Below are 19,182 nucleotides of genomic sequence, written 5' to 3'. Positions count from 1 at the left end.
CTTCGGGTTCGGTTCAAAATTGTATTGCATCATAAAACCCATAAAGTATATCATATATCGTACAATTTCGGGTTATATCGGTTCGGTTCGAATATAACCAAAGTAAAAAACAAATTTTTTGAAGTAAAACATAAAGAAAAACATCTAAATTAAATAAAAGTTAATCTATCACATATAAAATTGATAAAATAACAATAAAATGTTAAATCAAGCATGAAAACAAACATCATTTGTAAAAAATATGTATTGTCTTATGGGGAGTAGACTTTTTATTTTTATGAGCAAATTATAAAATACTTATTTATAACTAATTGTGTACTTAAAGCATTTATTAGAATTTTAATATTTATTATTATATATAATATTACCACAAATATTGAATTTAATAATTTGAATGCTTATATATATTTCAAAATATTTATATTGACTATTAATTTCGGAATTTTCGGGTTACCCGTTAGGGTTCGGTTAATAACACTTCGGGTTCGGATATTTTTGTACCACCCTACAAGACCTGTTCAGGTATTTTTACGTTTCGGGTCGGATAACGGATATTTTTGTACCACCCTACACGACCTATTCAAGTATTTTTATGTTTCGGGTCGGATAACGGATCGGATTTTTCTGTTCGGGTTTGGTTCGGATTTCGGGTTCCGGATTTTATGCCCAGACCTAATGTTATCTATTTTCAAACTTGCCAAATTCGACAGAGATCATGTGAGATGTTAATGGTAGGCAGAGCAAATAACGGTTTTTTTTGGAGCTACTTTCTTTAATGGTTACTATTTTCTTATTCGATTGAGTGCCAAAGGGAAATTTCAAAGATCATATCTCTTCTGTCTCACATGTGAGCCAGCCAACCATTTTTATTGAGTTTATGTGATATCATATTTTTTCTAATAAATTTTTTAAATCAATTAGTTTCCGTAAGTTGAGTCATGAGTGACCATATGTTTAGACCATCTCCAACAATAGATCCACCATTAAAGTTCTAAATCAATTTTTTAAGTGAAAATAATTAAATTAAAAATTTTAGATACTTGTTTAATTTTGGCCCCTCCAATGATAGAACCAATTAAGGGTTCTAAATTTCAAAATTTTGAAAATTTGTAATAAGAGATTTGATTACTTGCATCACACTCTACAATAAAAAAAACTTATAATTATTGAATTACATAAAATTTAAATTAACTTGACATAAAAACATATAACATAGATTTAAAAATAATAAATAAAACTAAACGATTAATAGTTATTTTGCCTTGTACCAAATTTACGCCATATATGCTTAACCAAATCATTTTTCAATTGTTCATGTATGTTGCGATCACGAAGTCGAGTTCGAATTGCCATCAAATTGCCAGTATTTGAAGGCATATCTGTAGAATACATGAAATCGACATGAGAACTTCTGCTTGATTCTACTTGTGCGAATTCTGATACATCAAATTGAGTGTACCCATCTCGTTCGTCTTCCACTATCATATTGTGTAATATGATACATGCTCTCATAATCTTTCCGATTTTTACCTTATCCCAAATAAGAGCTGGGTTTTTAACAATGGCAAATCGAGCTTGCAATACTCCAAAAGCACGCTCGACATCTTTACGGACAGATTCTTGTAGTGTAGCAAATAAGGATGCTTTCGGAGTTTGTGGAAGTGAAATAGATTGGATAAAAGTTGACCATTTCGGATAAATACCATCGGTGAGATAGTAAGCCAAATGATACTCGTGTCCGTTGACAAAGAAATTCACTTTTGGAGCTCGGCCTTGTAATATATCATCAAAAACGGGTGACTTATCAAGAACATTGATATCGTTTGAGGTACCTGGAGGTCCAAAAAATGCGTGCCATATCCAAAGATCTTGTGAAGCTACTGCCTCTAACACGATTGTAGGTTTTCCAGATCCACGTGTATATTGTCCTTTCCAAGCGGTTGGACAATTCTTCCACTCCCAATGCATACAGTCGATGCTTCCTATCATCCCCGGAAAACCGCGCATCTCTCCAATATCGAGTAGTCGTTGAAGATCTTGTGGTGTCGGTTTTCTGAGATACTCATCTCCGAACAAATTTATGATTCCTTCAACAAAATTTTCTAAGCATGAAATTGCAGTACTTTCACCAAGACGGAGGTATTCGTCAACCGCATCAGCCGCACAACCATACGCCATCATACGAATTGCTACTGTGGCCTTCTGTAGTCCAGAGAGACCGAACCTTCCGGTAGCATCTCTTCTTTGTTGAAAGAATGGAACTTCATTGGCGAGTCGAGTAACAATACGCATAAACAAGGGCTTGTTCATTCTAAATCGGCGTCGGAATAGATGATGTGGATATGTTGCATTTTCACAAAAATAATCGTTCCATAATCGGTTGTGTCCATCTTCACGATCTCTTTCAATATAGGCTCGTTTTTTCTTTGACCTGGTTGGTTGTTGACGATTAACAGAAAGATTTTCGAATTCTTCATTGACAATTTGTTCCATACTTTCATACAATGTTGATTCGAACGTTTCTTCGAGCATTTCTTCAAAAATATCACGGGAAGAAGATGCCATTTTCCTCACTAAAGAATAGAAAAAAGATGATATAGCGAGAATTCTTAGTAAAGAATAGAAGAAGATGATGATATAGAGAGATATAATTTTTTGTAATAAACTTCATGCTATCCGATGTGAAATATATAGACAAATGTTGACGTGTTTACAATAGAAATTGGTGGTACATAATGAAAACCAATATGGTAGAATATGGAACTTTAAAAAGATTACAATTTGTGGTGCCAATTCAAATGGAATACAATTCTAAAGTAACACGATTACATCCTCCCTCCATTAGATTTACTAGATTCTTCTTGAGTATACACCATCAAATTAAAGTGTCTATTATAAGAATTATTCCATAATTTTGAAAAAAGTAATTTTGCACTTATAAATAAAAGTTTGTTCAAAAAGGAATACAAAGACACACCCCTGAAATTTTCTTAAGAAAATCAAACACAACAATAGAGAATGCTTGCCAGTGAGATTACAAACACAAAAGCAGAGTAATAGGAACACATTTTTTAGATTACAAAACACAGAAGCAGAGATGTGTTCCAAGCTTCTCTATCGCTTTTGGTATGAACTCGTACCCTCCATCTTCTCTCAATGACTTTGTACTGCAGACAACAAGAAACCCATTTCAGAATAACAAACATAAACAAATAATAACCAGAGGAGATATTCAACACCACACGAAGAAGAGAAACCATTACTAAAACAATTTCATAGATAGTGAAAATACATCATTCATCCGACTTTTAAAACATAAGACATAATCAGACCATAGACAAGCAAACTGACTCAACAAACCACAACAAACTGACCTGAAAACATAAACAAATACATAGGTAGAAGCAGACTGACTATATAGACATCAAGGAAACTTATGCCAACATTTCAGTTATTAGTTTGTTCTTCAAAGCCATTTCAATCTCAGTAAGAGGCTCTTTTTTTGCAAGGAGAGTCTCCAACATATGTTGCTTATTAAGCTTCTCCTTCATTTCAAAGTCCTGCTTCCTTATCTCATGATCCTGTTTCCTTATCTCAAACAGCTCATGCAATTTCTCCACCGGTTTGGTGCTGGTAGCTTCCATCTCTTTCGTCTTCAACCTTGCCTTTGCCTTCTTCACACCTTCAGGACGAGTCTCTTCTTGAACTCCATGGCTTGATGACTGGACAGAAGCTTGAGAACCATCTTCACCCTTCCTTTTTTTTGACTTGCTGTTATCTGTCCCAAATGTTGACAGCCATTTCTGTTCATTTTTTAGCTCCCTCCAACAATGCTCAAGTGTGAACTTGGCACCGTAATCATGGTGATAGATTTCAATAGCAAGTTTCATTACGTCATTGTCATTCTGCCCACTTGACTGCTGACTTGTTGCAGAACGTAACGACCCAACAAACTTGGAGACTTGGTCACTGATCTTGGACCACCTTTGCTTACAGTTGCCAACCTCTCGATCTGCCATACCAACAAGTTGAGGACTTGCATTGAAGTAAGCTCCAACTCTTTTCCAAAAGGAGCCAGCCTTTTGCTCATTCCCTGTGATCGGATCTTTGCTTGTGTTAAGCCAAGCACTTATGAGCACCACATCTTCCTTTTGTGACCAATTCGTTCTGCGTCGTCTGTCTTCATTTGTCTCCGCAGCTTGAGTTGGAGCATTATTAGTCCCCTGGGAACTAAAAATTTGAACTTCTGAAGCTCCAAGAGCTATGCTTTGTGAGACATTATCACACTGTTGGCTATTTAACAGATCCAGAAAACCTGAGGACTGAGTAAATGAATTCGAAGAATCCATTCCTACTTTCTGGTGGATAAAGAAAGGATAAAAAAAGAGAGAGGAAATGAAAGAGCAATGGAGAAAGAAGATAACCGAAGAAGACGAGCTGTGAAGTGTTTAAAGTGAGAGTGTGTTGCTTTCATTTATAAAAACTGTGAGTGTGTTCAAGTGTTTCAAGTGTTTGGTGTTAGCAGTAAAGTCTTACCTATTCTAAAACCAACCAAGCATTGATCACATTAGGTGAGCACATTTGATTAGACAGCCCGTAATAAAATCTAACTACCAAGATACTAGACTCTACCAAGCATTGATCACTTGAGTAAATTTCATGTAAAAACAGAATTATAAATTAAATGAAAAATGAAAACGTTTTTATAACAAGAGATGCATGTACCTGAATGTTTTCGTTGAAAGAACACTGGCTCGCCACTACACGCTTGCCCTGAAGTATTCCATACATCCCATAAGCTAGGCCCGAGCATGTCCATAACCTGAGGCCAAAAAAAAAAAGAATCTACCATCAATTAAACTGACCGGAGAAAATTAGAAACGAGAGAAGTGAAAGGGAGGATCCAATACCATAACATAATGGTCTCCTTGTCTCCCTTACTAGTTCGATGCTGGTTCGATGCTCAAACTTCAGAGCAACCTATTAAGGAAAATGGAAATGTGTGACAATGTTAATACAATTACGCAAATAATAACGCAGACTGAGTTACATTACCTCCAAGATGCTAGCTCCTGCACTACGTTCACTACCACCATTAATACACTGCCCCACAAACACTTGTCCAAACTAGGTAAGACAAGAGACAGAACCGTTAGTCATTACCTCGAACTAGGTAAGAAAAGAGACAACTTTCTCTCAACCTTAATGCTACTAAACATTCGTGCTACTATCTAAGGAAGATTCTTCATGTAATCACAGTACCCTCTGTTCTTAGACCATCTTATAAAGCACAGACATTGCAACTCAAATCGTTAATATAAGCTAAGAGTAGAAAGAGAAGAACATAAACAATCTTACCATACACAACATAACTCGCAAATTGTTTTCTTAGTCTAACTGCAAAAACATTAAGAAACAAACCCAGACGATTCAATCATGCAATTTAACAACATTAATCACAGCATAAGAGTACACAATCACAACATTTGCATCTCAGTAATCATCACCATGTGCCAATCGAAGATTATACAAAACCCTAACACACCAGTTTCCTCGATCATCGCTATGAACTCCTAATAAAACCCCAATTCCTCTTTAAATCCAGATTCCTATTCTATTTCTCTCTCTCACTCACTCTCTAGGTACACAACAAGGAGAATCTGTGACGGATCAATCACTTCGTTCTCTCTATTCCTCGTCAATATACAAGGAAATAAAAAAAAGAGAGACCAATCATTTGGTTGTGAACTCACCTGGGATCTCAATTGAAAGAAGCGTAGTAGATAGAGGATGGAGCGGACTGATTCCTTCTGTCGCCAAGGTTTCTTCTTTCGATCGGTTCACGGAAAGGAGAGAGACAAAGAACAATTACGAGACAGACAAAGAACATTTTTTTAAAAAAAATACCACATCTCAATGACACCTGTCATTTAGAAGTGGATCCAAAACCTCTAATTGTAGAACCATATCTATCTAAATTATGTCCTTTTGATTTAAATTTAATCACATAAATACTTAGATACATGATTTAGAAGTGCCTTGGATACTCCTTTGGACATGCTCTTAGGGATTCACATCAATTTGTTTCCCTAAAATCAGTGATAATTATTCTAGACAATATTTTGTACTTAAGTATATAGATATGCTTCATGTTGTATACATATGTAATATTTATATAATCTTCTTCTAAGAGACACACAAATCATTACCGAAATGTTTCTCCTTTTCCGATTTTAATTAGTATCGATCAGAACGTTCAATCTTTGTGGATTAATATTAAAAATATAGTATTATAAACAAAATAATACTATAAGCATATATAGATCATGGAAACTATAAGAATTACGATTATAGCAAAGCATATATAGATGATAAAAGTGTGAAAAGTAGCTTTGACAATAGATGATAAATAGAATTTTCAAATCAAAATTTCGGAAGGTATTCCAAACTCGAGTCACTGAATAGTCTGCCCACTCTATAGTACTAAGTGTGTTCCTTCTGAGTAGAGATGTCAAACATGTTTACCCATCCCGTTCCGTTCCGTACCGCGGCGGGTTAGTCGTCGAACGGGTCACATCAAGCCTGTTCCGCGTGGACTGCGGTCTTCAAAATGTCGGTCCAAACACGTACCGCAGAATATATAGGCCTTCGCGGGCCATCCCGCGGGATGCTTCCTTATCAAACCGCCTGCTAGACAACTTCTTTCATGAATGTTCAAGTAGAAGAGTTGTGCAAGAGAGTTGAAGAGAGCTCATTAAACTTCACTAAAAAGCTTATCAAAATCAATGCCACAAAGCTCTGTTTGTGCTTGCGTTCTTGAGTTAAAAATCTTCTTTTGTTATCAGGATAAGCTTTTGTTGAGTTTGAATCTGATTGAATTGTTGTCGTTGTAATAATTTGGCTCAAGTGTTGTATGTCTTCATCAAACCATCTCTCTTTTTAACTATTTGGATTGCAAAAAAATTCGTGAACCACTTTGACAAATTATACAAGTGACGTTATATACAACTAACTTTTTTCCTAAACAACACTATTATAACCAAATTTAATTTAAGAAAAACACCAGTTCACAGTACTGAAAACAAAACCAATCAACTTAAATAAGAAATATCACATTGTAATAATGAAATTCATAGTTGTGTGTAATAAAAAGAGAAAACCAAATCAAAACACCACCAGAGCTCGAATCGTCATCGCTGAAGCTGGAGTCGTCATCGCCGAAGCTCGAATCATCATCGTTGGAACCCCTTGTGTTTTCTGGGGGAAAAGTCATATGAATCGCTTTCTTCTCACTATATTTCTCGTTTTTTTCAGGTAAAATAAGAAATGAAGAAAAAAATGCGGGTCCATGTAATCACGCATGACCCATTTCGGCCCATCGCGCAAAAAGCCCAGTCCCGCAAAGCCCGTCCAGCGAAGCCCGCAAATTTACGGGCCTAGAAAATCTCGTCCCAATACCGTCCCGCGACAGTACTTTACGGGCCAGACCCGCGGTCCAGATCCACGATTACCATCTCTACTTTCGAAGCCGACCAGATCAGCCGATAGAGTTTATAAAAAAAAAATCAAATTTTCTTTCGATAAAATGTTAAATTTTATATTAATGTTAAATTTTGATAGAACTTATAGAAGACAATTCTCCTACATAGATCATTTTCAATTTTGATCACAAAAATAGACCACAAGGAGGAAAATAACCAAAATGTTTCATTTAATATGTAAAAGGACCATAATACCCTAGATATATAAAAAATTAAAAATTAAAAAAAAAATTAAAATAATTAAAAAAAAAATTAAACAATTTTTAAATTTTTAAAATATTAAAATATATAGATTATATGGTTTCGAACTTTTTTATAAATTTTTAATTTTATTTTAATTTTAAATTTTATTTATTTTTTAAATTTTCTTTTTTGTAATTCGAAAAATAATTTTTGAAACTATTTTTAAAATTTTTATTTTCAAATTTTTAATATTTATTTTTTATTTTATAAAATTTTAAATCTCAATCTCTAATCCTCACCCTTTAACTCTAAACCCTAAAGTTTGGATTAGTTAACCCTAGGGGTATAAATGTATATTTACCTCTTTAATGAAAATGTTTGCTCATTTTGATCATTAGAGTCTATATTTGTGACATAAAATTTTTTTAGTTCTATCCTAATGTATTTCCCACTTATAAAGCGACGGTTTGTAAAAATTAAGAAAAAAAAAGAACAACTTAGCCGGTTATTATTATTTCTTTTTGCTACGAATATAAATATTCATAGTAATGAAAACTAAATTTTACGAAACCTAAATCTAAAGTCACCTCTACCAAGGCAAAAAAAACAAGCTTGAACAAAGGAGGTTAACACCCAAAGATAATCAAATTAATCCAAAGTGCCATAAGATTACCAAAGTGTTTCCCTGTATATGTCTCTTTGCAGTGATGGTATTCTTAGCCGGATATTCAAAATATGCATACTGCAATTTAAGAAAGAGTCGATCAATGCCACCGCGTTAAGGTTCACTCTGGATCTAGGGGTCCTGATTTTTTAAAAGCAGTATATATTTTATTGAGTTTGAATGTGAATATGTAGTTTTAAAATACATAATATTACAAATTATCGAATTATGTATTTGTTAAAATATTTTGATTAATCATATAAACTTCAATTAATAAATAAAGTTAGATAGAATGTTTAATATTTCTGATTATATATATAGTATATATATATTATATTTATATTTATATTTATCTTTTCCAAAAATGAGATCCGGTGAAGCACAACAACTCCGGTCAACTGGAAAAAACAGAGACTCTAGGTTACATGAAACTAGACCAAGAAAACAACAAATAACCGCAAAAAGCTAGAAAGACCGCGTGGGTGAAAAGCCCGGGGGAGTTGAGCTCCCTGCTCACCAACGACCGACTGTCGCGACTGCCAACACCGGGTGTCCAAGTCAGTATACAGCTCTGTCAGCAATTGCCTCGTCAGATAAGCCAATGTCGGAGTAGTCCCGCGGCAACAGACGCCGAACCGGAGGAGATCCGACTAACGGAAACCTAGCCACCGCAAAAATCACCTCGTGTCTAGTCCTTCATCCAAGTCCGAGAAATCTCGCAAAGCTTCACAAACAGCACGGGGGCAAGACGAAACTAAACCGGACATGAATCATAAACCGAGGAACCGTCATCCCCGAGGTTAGATCCGTCGGCAGCAGTTACTCTTGCGAAATCGAGACAAAACCTAGATCCCAATGACTAGCTATCAGACACCGGCTTCCTCTCTGCCATCCTCAAACGGAGCACTGAAGCCAAGGATGTCGTCGAGCCACCATAACCCAGAGCTTTCATGGAGGACGCCACTATAGGAATCCTACCCCAGAGCTTTCGTAAGATATTTTAGAGAGGTTCTTACCTTTTTTAGTTAAAAGTTAAGAGACGGGTTTTTATATTCCGCTAAGAACCCCACTCTAAGAACCCCCCATTAATCATGCTCTTAGGTTTAGATTAGTTAACCCTAGGGGTATAAGTGTATATTTACCTTTTTAATAAAACATTTTGGTCATTTTGATCTTTAGAGTTTATATTTGTCACATAAATCTTTTTAGAGCTATCCTAGGGTATTTCCCTATATTAATATTATTTTTTATTTATTTTATGGATCCAAATCCGGATCCGGATATCCGCCGGATATTACAATTTTTAGAAGGATATTGGACACCCGGATATCCGACACCAGGATATCCGAGAACCTCGGATCCGGATAAGTATAGTAAAATTATGGATCCGGATACCTTAAAATTGTCCGGATATCTAATCCGTCTGAGGCATAGTAAGTTATACTTATTCTAGTCATCTTTTGTATTTAAATATTCAGATATGCTTCGTACATACATGTATAAATTATACAGTATAATCTCTCATGAATTTTACGTTTTGGTTTTAAAATATTAAACAGATGGAAAGTACTACTTAATTGACGTTAAATAATATGAAATAATAATGTCAGAGTTTTAGAGAATGCAACTGGTAAAAGAACAAAAAAGGTATTGACCAAGTTTCAAGCCGCAGTAACATATATACAACATACTCCTTACCGATAAGTCAATCTTTTTGTCCGGCATGCAGACTATCAATCTCAGTCATGCACGAGAGCGGAAACTATCTCTTACAGTATGTGAAACATTTTGAGCTCTTACAGTATGTGAAACATTTTGAGTCCATGACCCTAGGACTGAGCATTTTATCCGTTAAATTTGATCTGATTCGTTATTCGTTTCGATTTGATCCGAAAATTCCGGATATCCGTAAACTTTCGAAGCAAAGCAAATATTAAAAATCAATATCCGTTAAAATCGAAGCAAATCACAAATATTAAAATTTTGAAAAGCGGATATCCGATCCGATCCGGCAATATATAAATACTTGTATATCTTGATTATTTTTAAAATTTTAATGTATAAAATTATATAATTATTATTCTAACATATGATTTGATAAATTATATTTTACATTATTAATTATATAAAAGTATTACATAAAAGGAAGAGAACACATTTATCACAATTATATTTTTTTCTTAAGTATTGTGTTATTATAATTGTTAACTAAGTTCAAAAACTACAAAATATGTAGATTTCCTACTTCTTTTAATTTTTATCATATATATCATGCAAAAACATATTTTACAAAAAAAATTTGTATCAAAATTTTAAAATTATTTGTATTAATCAAAACATATGAGATATCCGTAAGTATTCGTAAATATCCGCAAATATCTATTTATTTTCCGGATATCCCTTTTTCGAATATCCGTATTTTTCCGAAGCAAAACAAATCGAAAAATTAGATATTTGTGACATACAAAGCAAATCATAAATACCTTTAAAAACCCGGATATTCGATCCGTGCCCAGGCCTACGTGACCCTTCGCTGGTGGAAGGACGTTAAAACATACTCCTCTGCTTACCTATGAGTCAACATTGGACCCCAAGTAAATAAATTTATTTTACCAAAAAAAAAGTAAATAAATTTATGGGTTCACCAATGGATCCAACTATGTGACATCTTACCGGAGACCTAACCGCATTAACTTCCTTTGTAATTTTTTCTATATATATATATATTCTCATTCCCACACAAAAGCCTTCCATAAAAAGAAAAAACTAAAAGCTTCACATTTTTCTTCTTCTAAATATGGCAATGACAACAAATCTGCTGGACACAAGCAAGGCCGTCAAGTTGCATGGCGTCCGCTTCTTCTCCTCTTTCCTCAGCAGACCGAACCACTTCTTGGCTTGTCGTTTGCCACAGTCGATCACACGTAGAGTCCAAACTTCTCTTTGTTATCGTGAAACGTCGTTTAAAGCTGTGTCTCCTGAGCCAGAACCAAGTAGCGTCAGTGATGGAGTTGGAATCACCCGTTTCTTGAAGGGAAAAACCTATCTTGTTACTGGTGCAACAGGTTTTCTTGCTAAAGGTAAGACAAAACATAAAACAGAGTTTTCTTCTTGTCCAGTTAAACTGATTTTTTTTTGTCTGTCGCAGTGCTGATTGAGAAATTATTGAGGGCAAGTCCTGATATTGGGAAGATATTCATTCTGATAAAATCCAAGGATCAAGAATCAGCCAACAAGAGACTCTATGATGAGGTTTTGTTTCCAGTCTCATCCTTACTCTTTTTATTTTCTTTCTTTTTTTCCTTTCTCCAAATTAAATTTGTATCCATTTAAAAAAAAATTATATCCATTTGTTCCACGCAGATCATAAGCTCGGATCTGTTCAATCATTTGAAGCAAATGCATGGGAGATCTTATGAAGAATTTATGAAAAGCAAGTTGATTCCAATAATTGGAGACATAGGAGAGGACAATCTGGGGGTCGGATCTGAAATAGCAACCAAGATTAGTGGCGAAATTGATGTCGTTATAAGCTGTGCAGGTCGCACGACATTTGACGACAGGTGTTTACTATGTTTCTACTTCTTACTCTGTAATTTTTTTTCCGTTCTACTTGTTTACTTACAAACAAACAAGTTGTTTCTAACCCAAGCAAACTCATACAGATACGACCTTGCTTTAAATGTCAACGCTCTTGGACCTGGTCGGCTCTTGAGCTTTGCCAAAGACTGCAAGAAACTGAAACTCTTTCTCCATATCTCAACTGGTATGAGTTTATGTTTTGCCTATAAAGATTATTCCACATGGTTTATTGGTTCATTTTTTCAAATATTTTCTAAAATATATGCAATTGATGTACTAAAACTGAATAATTTTACATTCATTCGAAAAAGTTGTTCCATAACCGTAGGAGAAATTTCACAAACTATATACAGAGCCGTGCTCACTATGCTACAAGAAAGGCAATTGCCTTAGAGCAACCGCATTGAAGAGTCTTATGGGAGGTTCACGCTCAAATCGAGAAAAAAAATTATTATAATAAACAACAGCGAAGACCTCGTCTCGCCATGCTCCTTCCGCATGAACCCGGGTCATTACTGTTTAGCGGGCCCCACGCCACGTGGCGGCCCGTTATTGGTCAGTTTATTTATTTATTTATTTAAAAAAAAAAAAGCAAACGAAAAATAAAAAAAAAATAATAATAAAAAATTCAAATTATAAACTCCAACCGGGGGTTCATTAATGCGCTTGCTCTTAGGCCCCCAACTTGCATCCTATATTTTGGGGGCCCTATTTTATTATTTCATTCAACTTTTTATAACTTTATAGATAAATTTTCCTATTAGCTTTGATATATGCAATATTTTTGTTGCTATTAATTTATTTACACTATCTGGATATATTTCATATTATGCTATTATAAAATTTAAGATTTTAACTTTCATATTTATTCCTAAAATATTTCTGTCTTCATTTTTAAGTTTTGTTTCAGGAATTAATTATTTGTTTCATATTTATGCTCTTGTAGTTTTATTTGCAATCTTGTAATAATACATTTTAAGTTGCCTTTTAGCCTATCTAAATCAACATATATTTAATTAATTATTACAAATCGTCTTAGATAATTTTGAATATTTGTATATATGTTTTTATCTCTTGTTTAGAAAACTAAATAGCTTATATAATTTTTAAGAAATTTTATGTTTGGTTCTTCATATATATATATATATAAATATTAAATACATTGTTTTACAAAATTTATGTGATAAATGTTTGTTACTAAATTCTGAGTAAAAAATTATTTTCGCCTTAGGCCCCTCAACACCTTGGCATGGCACTGACTATATATATATAGTTTTAAATTTTCTTTTGATTTTGTTATATAGCTTATGTGACTGGTAAGAAAGAGGGAACAGTACTAGAGGCTCCTCTCTGCGTTGGAAAAAACATAACTTCTGACTTGAACGTCGAACATGAGCTCAAATTAGCTTCAGAAGCTGTGAGAAAGTTCCATGGCAGTGGAGAAATCAAGAAGCTGAAAGAACTTGGCATCCAAAGGTGAGGATGAAGGGGAAAATATACTCTTTGCACATTATTATGTTACTAAAATCTGAAACAATATTTTTTTTACCTTAGAGCTCAACACTATGGCTGGGAAAACACTTACACGTTCACAAAAGCAATGGGTGAGACTTTAATCCAAACCATGCGAGAAGATGTGCCTGTAGTGATCATAAGGCCTAGTATTATAGAAAGCTCTTACAAGGAGCCTTTCCCCGGCTGGATCCAAGGAATAAGGTTATAAGATTTTCATTGTTAAAGACTAAGGGATTAGATTTTCTTATTTTATATTTTCTTTTTGTTTATAAAAAACACAGGATGACTGATCCAATGATCTTGGCCTATGGTAAAGGCCAAATTTCTGGCTTCTGGGGAGATTCTCAATCTTTTTTGGACATTATACCTGTTGATATGGTTGTGAATGCGACAATAGCAGCCATGGCAAAGCATGGTTGTCGAAACTCCGATCTCAAAGTTTACAATGTCACTTCTTCATCTCATGCGCATCCCCTACGAGCTGGCGAGTATATGGACCTCGCTTATCAACATTTGTGTGACTTTCCATTGACAGTGATAGACTTAGAGCGATGGAAATTCCACAGTTCCTTAGATGGTTTCACCTCCTCGGTATTCGACATAATAGCAAAACAGGAAAGGGGAACTACGAATGAAGGTGGAGAAGCAGAAGAGTCACATACCACATTGAGCTTCAAGGGAAAAAGAATACTAGACTATTTTGTGTCCCTAGCAAGAACATATGAGCCTTACGCGTTCTTTCAAGCTCGGTAAGTAACATACTTGGACTTGTTATTATTTTATTAAACAAAAAGCTATTAGATTACTGACTCTTGGTTAGCATCTTAGGTTTGATGACACCAATACAAGGAGTCTTATTCAGGAGATGTCAATGGAAGAGATAGAGATGTTTGAGTTTGATGTCAAAAGCATTGACTGGGAGCATTACATTGTGAACGTTCATCTTCCAGGTCTCAAAAGGGAATCTTTGAAGGAAAGATCAAATTAAAAAGTGATTTGGTTGGTGCAACTAATTGAGCTCACCAAATGTAACAAAACATATTGTTTTTTTTTAAATGAATTTTCTAAATGTCGTAAAAGTAATGGAAAGGTCTATCTTTATTCATAACATAGAGGTTCCTTATATAGGAGATTATACCGTCATAGATAAATGGAAAGATTACAAATTATAATCTCTTGGTCATGAGCCATCCACAATCTGGTTCATAACACTCCCCCTTGGATGCCATAACCATTTAGAGCTTGTAATGTGCTTTAATTTTGCCTCATTAAAACCTTACCAGGAAAACCTAATTGGGACAAAACCATGGTGAAGGAAAAAGAGTACAACACATATTACTCCTCCTGATTTGGACATTAATGAAGGTCCCTTGGACCTCTCCAATTTTCTGCAATCCGTGGGTGATGAAGATCTTGGGCAGAATATGCTTCGTCCTCAAACATTATAGTTGGTTATTCTTTACCATCGGCCATGCCACAATCTGATCGAACATATTGAGTCATCGACCTCAAATACACACACACGAAATCTTGGATGATGTTGCTGTGATATGCGTGTACCATTATGTGTAAAACACAACCTGTCTAAAAACATATCAACAAAACCAAATAACTCCTCTTGGGGCTGGTTAGTATAAAATAAACCAAAATCAAAAACTTTTTCATCGTTCTTCTTATGGACCAATCAGATCAGTGTCTAAAACAAGACTTCTGCATCGTCCATCTCAGGACTAAATGGACTTCTTTATCGTCCACCTTTGGACTGAATGGATCAGTGTCCAAAACAAGTGATCTCACGCCCATGTACTAGATAATGGGTGAGACTGGTCCATATTAAATCTCTTGAGTACCCTTTTCTGTATATACTATTTGATGCACAAGGATTTCATTGTTAATGTACTCAAGCTGTAATCCCAAACAAAACTTTGTTTTCCAAGATCTTTCATCTCAAACTCTTTCTTGAGATATTCAACTGTTTGAGAAATTGTATCCAGAGGTTCCTAAGATATTCAGATCATATACTTTGATGATTATCAACATTGTTCTCGAGAACTTGTTGTACTTTCAGCTCAATACCCTCTTGTACTTTCATTATCCAGTGGACCATATAAATATGCAGTCACTACATCAACTTGCTGCAAGTCTAATTTTCTCTCTTATATAGCCAGACTTATGAGAAATCTAAAAGTAGTTGCATCTACCACATGGGAGTATGTATCCTCATAATCTATTACTGGTCTTTGTGATAATCCTTGTGCAACATCAGCTTTATATCTCACGATTTCTATTCCTCATAAGACCCATTTATATCTACTGGTTCTAACATCATATGGCGTCTTAATCATATGGCCAAATACGCCTTTCTTCCTTAAACTAATTAACCCCACGTTTCCATTCAATCCAATCTGTTCTACGAGTGCGCACTCTTATATTGACGTGGGTTCATGATCCTCGCTTATATTCATAAATTAAAGTGCTACCTTGTATGCAAATAAATCATCTTATGTCGACATTCCTTATTGGTTCCATTATTTTCCAGACATGATATAATCGATTGAGATTCGTTATTATCAGGACCTTTAATACTTTGCAGCTTGGCGTCCCAAGCTACATTGTTTGGTACCTGTACCTTAGAGTCGGCCGGCCGTATCTCCATGTCTGGGATGGTTTCCTTAGTAACCTCAGATTTGGATTTTAATTATCATTCTCTGCACCTTTCTTTTATTTCCGATGATTCTTATCTTTTGGAACCTATTTGGTCTACCACGTTTCATACGTTATCTAGACTCTGTAGCAACTTGACTGTTTCTCTTCTTGGACATCAAATTCGTTGGTGCTTTACAAGCTGGTTTATATATGACATTGTCATTCTTTTTCGGGTCATCAAATGTGTCTGGCATTTGATTAGCTAGCTTTGTAAATGTATAATCTTTGGACGTCTATTTCACATTCTTTATTCCGAAGATCTTGCCAAGACATTGATGGTTGATTCTATTATATTTATTTTACCATTCTTTTACCAGCTTTGTTATTTTTTTCTCCTACTGGTCTTAAGATAATCTGTGTACCTGGTCTCAAATATAATCACCCATAGTTGGCTCAAAGTACTTTATTATTGTGGGAGAATCATATCCAACATATATCTCCATCCTTCTTTTGAGGTCACATCTTAGTTCTCTGTGGTGGAGCAATTAATACATAGACAGCACATCCAAATGCCTTATGATGGGGTATGTCTGACTCTTGACCCGTTAATAATTGCGATAGGGGATATCTATGCTCACTAAATGGCCTGATGCGTATTAACTTAGGTGCATGTAAATTTCGTGTGGCCCAAGCTATGAATGAGAGTTTTGACCTCATAAGTTATGGTCTATCAATCAGCTATTTGCGTTTTAAAAGATTTCGGCCAAGCCGTTCTTGGTATGGACATGTATCACATAATTGTCTACACTTACCCCCATGGACATACCATAATCATTTAAACGCTTAGGACATGTATTCATCAGTATTATCTAGACATATAGTCTTTATTTATGAAAAAGGGGCTCGTATCCGTTTTACTGGTGATGGCCTAATGAGTTTCCCTTGTGTACATGCTACACACGTGAGATTCTTTGGAATAACTCTTCTTATCTTTTAATGTGTGTCTTTTGAATATCAATTTTCGCATCATGTTTGGACCAGGATGACCAATTCGGTCGTGCCATAAAGTGTATATTTTCGCAGGCTTTTAGCCTCTATCATATTGATCTATGCATAGTCTAGGTCAGTAGAGAATGCATGTATAGTCTTTACGACTTATTATGGCCCTGGGCGATTTTATACATATATCTGAAGGAACTCTTTGTTTCCTTCGCCCATTGTTTCAATATGGAAACCATTCATTCTTATATCTTTAAAAGTCAATAGGCTGCTCTTGCTCTTAGAGCTGGGTGAATATAAGGCATCACTGATTTCTGGATGCATACCCTTAGGCAATAATATATTAGCCTAACCATAGTCTTCTTTCAGACCGACGATACCTGCTTTAGTACTTATATTGGCATTTTTCAGTGTACTCATACAGAAAAATCATTCATTCATTTAGTCTAAGCAGACAATGTAATAGAAATAAATTCAAGGAGATAAAAATTAGAAAAAGCATACAAGCAAAGCAATCACACAAGTTTGATGTCGAAATCAGATTATCAACTTGATTCTTTTAGGCAATCATAAGTCTCATATTCCATAAGATCATCTTGATCATGTTCGGAATTATTTTCACCATCTTTATAGACCAAGTGGGTTTCAGGATTATTCCCTTTCATACTCTCTTTGATAGAGGTCACAAAAATGTTTGGGAGTCCTTCATATCATAGCCCAATGGTTCCCCATTCCACATCTATGGCACACTGATTTGGTCGAGCTTTGTGGTTTAAAGGATATACCACGGCCACTGCCTTGACCATTGCTCAAATTGGGTTGATACCCACGGCCTATGCCATAGTGATTCCCACGGCCAAATGTGTTATAGTGGCCATGGCCACGTCCTTTCCACCCTCCACGACCATGACCGTGTGGTCTATCATTCTGGACGTGGTTACCTATTTTTTTTTCTTCTGCGGCCTTATTGGTATCAGGTAATGGGGTTAATCCAGGAGGTCTCAATTCATTGTTTCTCATCAGTAATCCATTATTTTTCCCAGATAGTAATAGACTCATCTACGGACTTATAGTTTTGGTTTCTGGGATTCCTCCAATCAAATAGGGCCTTTGGTAATAACACCGTTCTTTGGTAATCATATCTCGATTTTTAACTCTGTCCAAAGGTCTAGAGGATTCTCTATAGTCAGATACTGATCTTTGAGACTCTTAATAAGATGATGGCTAATAATTAACATTGCCATGTATCAATCTTTCTCATTGGCATTATTGCCTTCTATGATATATTCACCAAGTCTTTTTGACTTTAGGATAATCTTTGTATCCAATGCCCACCGTAAATAATTATCTCCAGGGAGATTTAGGCCAGCAAAATTCAGGTTGATTTTTGACATCTCAAATCATATATCACTCAATATTTAGGTATAATTTTCATGCGGCCTTACTCTTAAAAACAATCAATTCGGATTTCAATCTTGTGAGGACAATGAGACTATCAATCTTAAAGGCATTCAATCAATCAGTCAATTTCTAGCAAGTCTCAGCAATACTATTTCTATGTGCTCATAATATTATGGTTTATCAAGACTAGCAAAAACATATTCAACTAATCATGCAATTAGTGTTTAACAATCAATGGATTTTAGCAAGACTAGTAAAAAGATTTATTAATCATTCAATCAGTTTCAAGGCTGATTTTAGCAATACTAGAATATAGATTTCAAGCATGAATTTCAATGAATCAGTTTCAAGGCTGGTTTTAGCAATACTAGAATATAGATTTCAAGCATGAATTTCAATGAATCAGTTTCAAGGATGATTGATATTTAGCATAAACCATGTGTAAATAATTTATCTAGTATCCGAATTTATCAAACCTCAAAAACATATAATCAGATCAATCAATTTAATCAAACTTAGCATACATTCTTAAACCTCAAGACATTAGATTTTATCATGAATCTATCAACGTAGCATACAGATTCTCAATTCTCAAAGACATCCAAATCAGATCAATATAACCTATCATACGGATTATTTAGGGTTTCTATT

General features: G+C 34.9%; 2 protein-coding genes across 3 annotated transcripts; one reads left to right on the top strand and one right to left on the bottom strand.

The window, feature by feature from the left end:
* Window positions 1–3,434: 3,434 nt before the first annotated feature.
* Window positions 3,435–4,349, bottom strand: LOC106393242 (glutathione S-transferase T3-like). The gene has a single exon (XM_013833962.2). It carries the CDS (start codon window positions 4,347–4,349, stop codon window positions 3,435–3,437), a length of 915 nt encoding a protein of 304 aa, XP_013689416.2.
* A 6,609-nt stretch (window positions 4,350–10,958) lies between these two features.
* Window positions 10,959–14,593, top strand: LOC106404992 (fatty acyl-CoA reductase 6, chloroplastic-like). Of its 2 annotated transcripts, none has more exons than XM_048760860.1 (8): window positions 10,959–11,468; window positions 11,537–11,640; window positions 11,752–11,951; window positions 12,054–12,154; window positions 13,275–13,446; window positions 13,525–13,686; window positions 13,767–14,234; window positions 14,306–14,593. In XM_048760860.1, the coding sequence occupies exons 1-8, from the start codon at window positions 11,186–11,188 to the stop codon at window positions 14,367–14,369; spliced, it is 1,554 nt and encodes a 517-aa protein (XP_048616817.1). In that variant the 5' UTR covers window positions 10,959–11,185; the 3' UTR covers window positions 14,370–14,593. The 2 variants fall into 2 exon arrangements, with proteins under 2 accessions (XP_048616817.1, XP_013701073.2); XM_013845619.3 differs by having other exon boundaries at window positions 10,977–11,468; window positions 14,314–14,593.
* Window positions 14,594–19,182: the final 4,589 nt, after the last annotated feature.

The sequence above is a fragment of the Brassica napus genome, chromosome C6 (assembly GCF_020379485.1).
Source record: "Brassica napus cultivar Da-Ae chromosome C6, Da-Ae, whole genome shotgun sequence".
Classification (NCBI taxonomy): Eukaryota; Viridiplantae; Streptophyta; class Magnoliopsida; order Brassicales; family Brassicaceae; genus Brassica; species Brassica napus.
The sequence above is the reverse complement of the archived record's forward strand: the minus strand, read 5'-3'. Positions and strand labels throughout refer to the sequence as shown.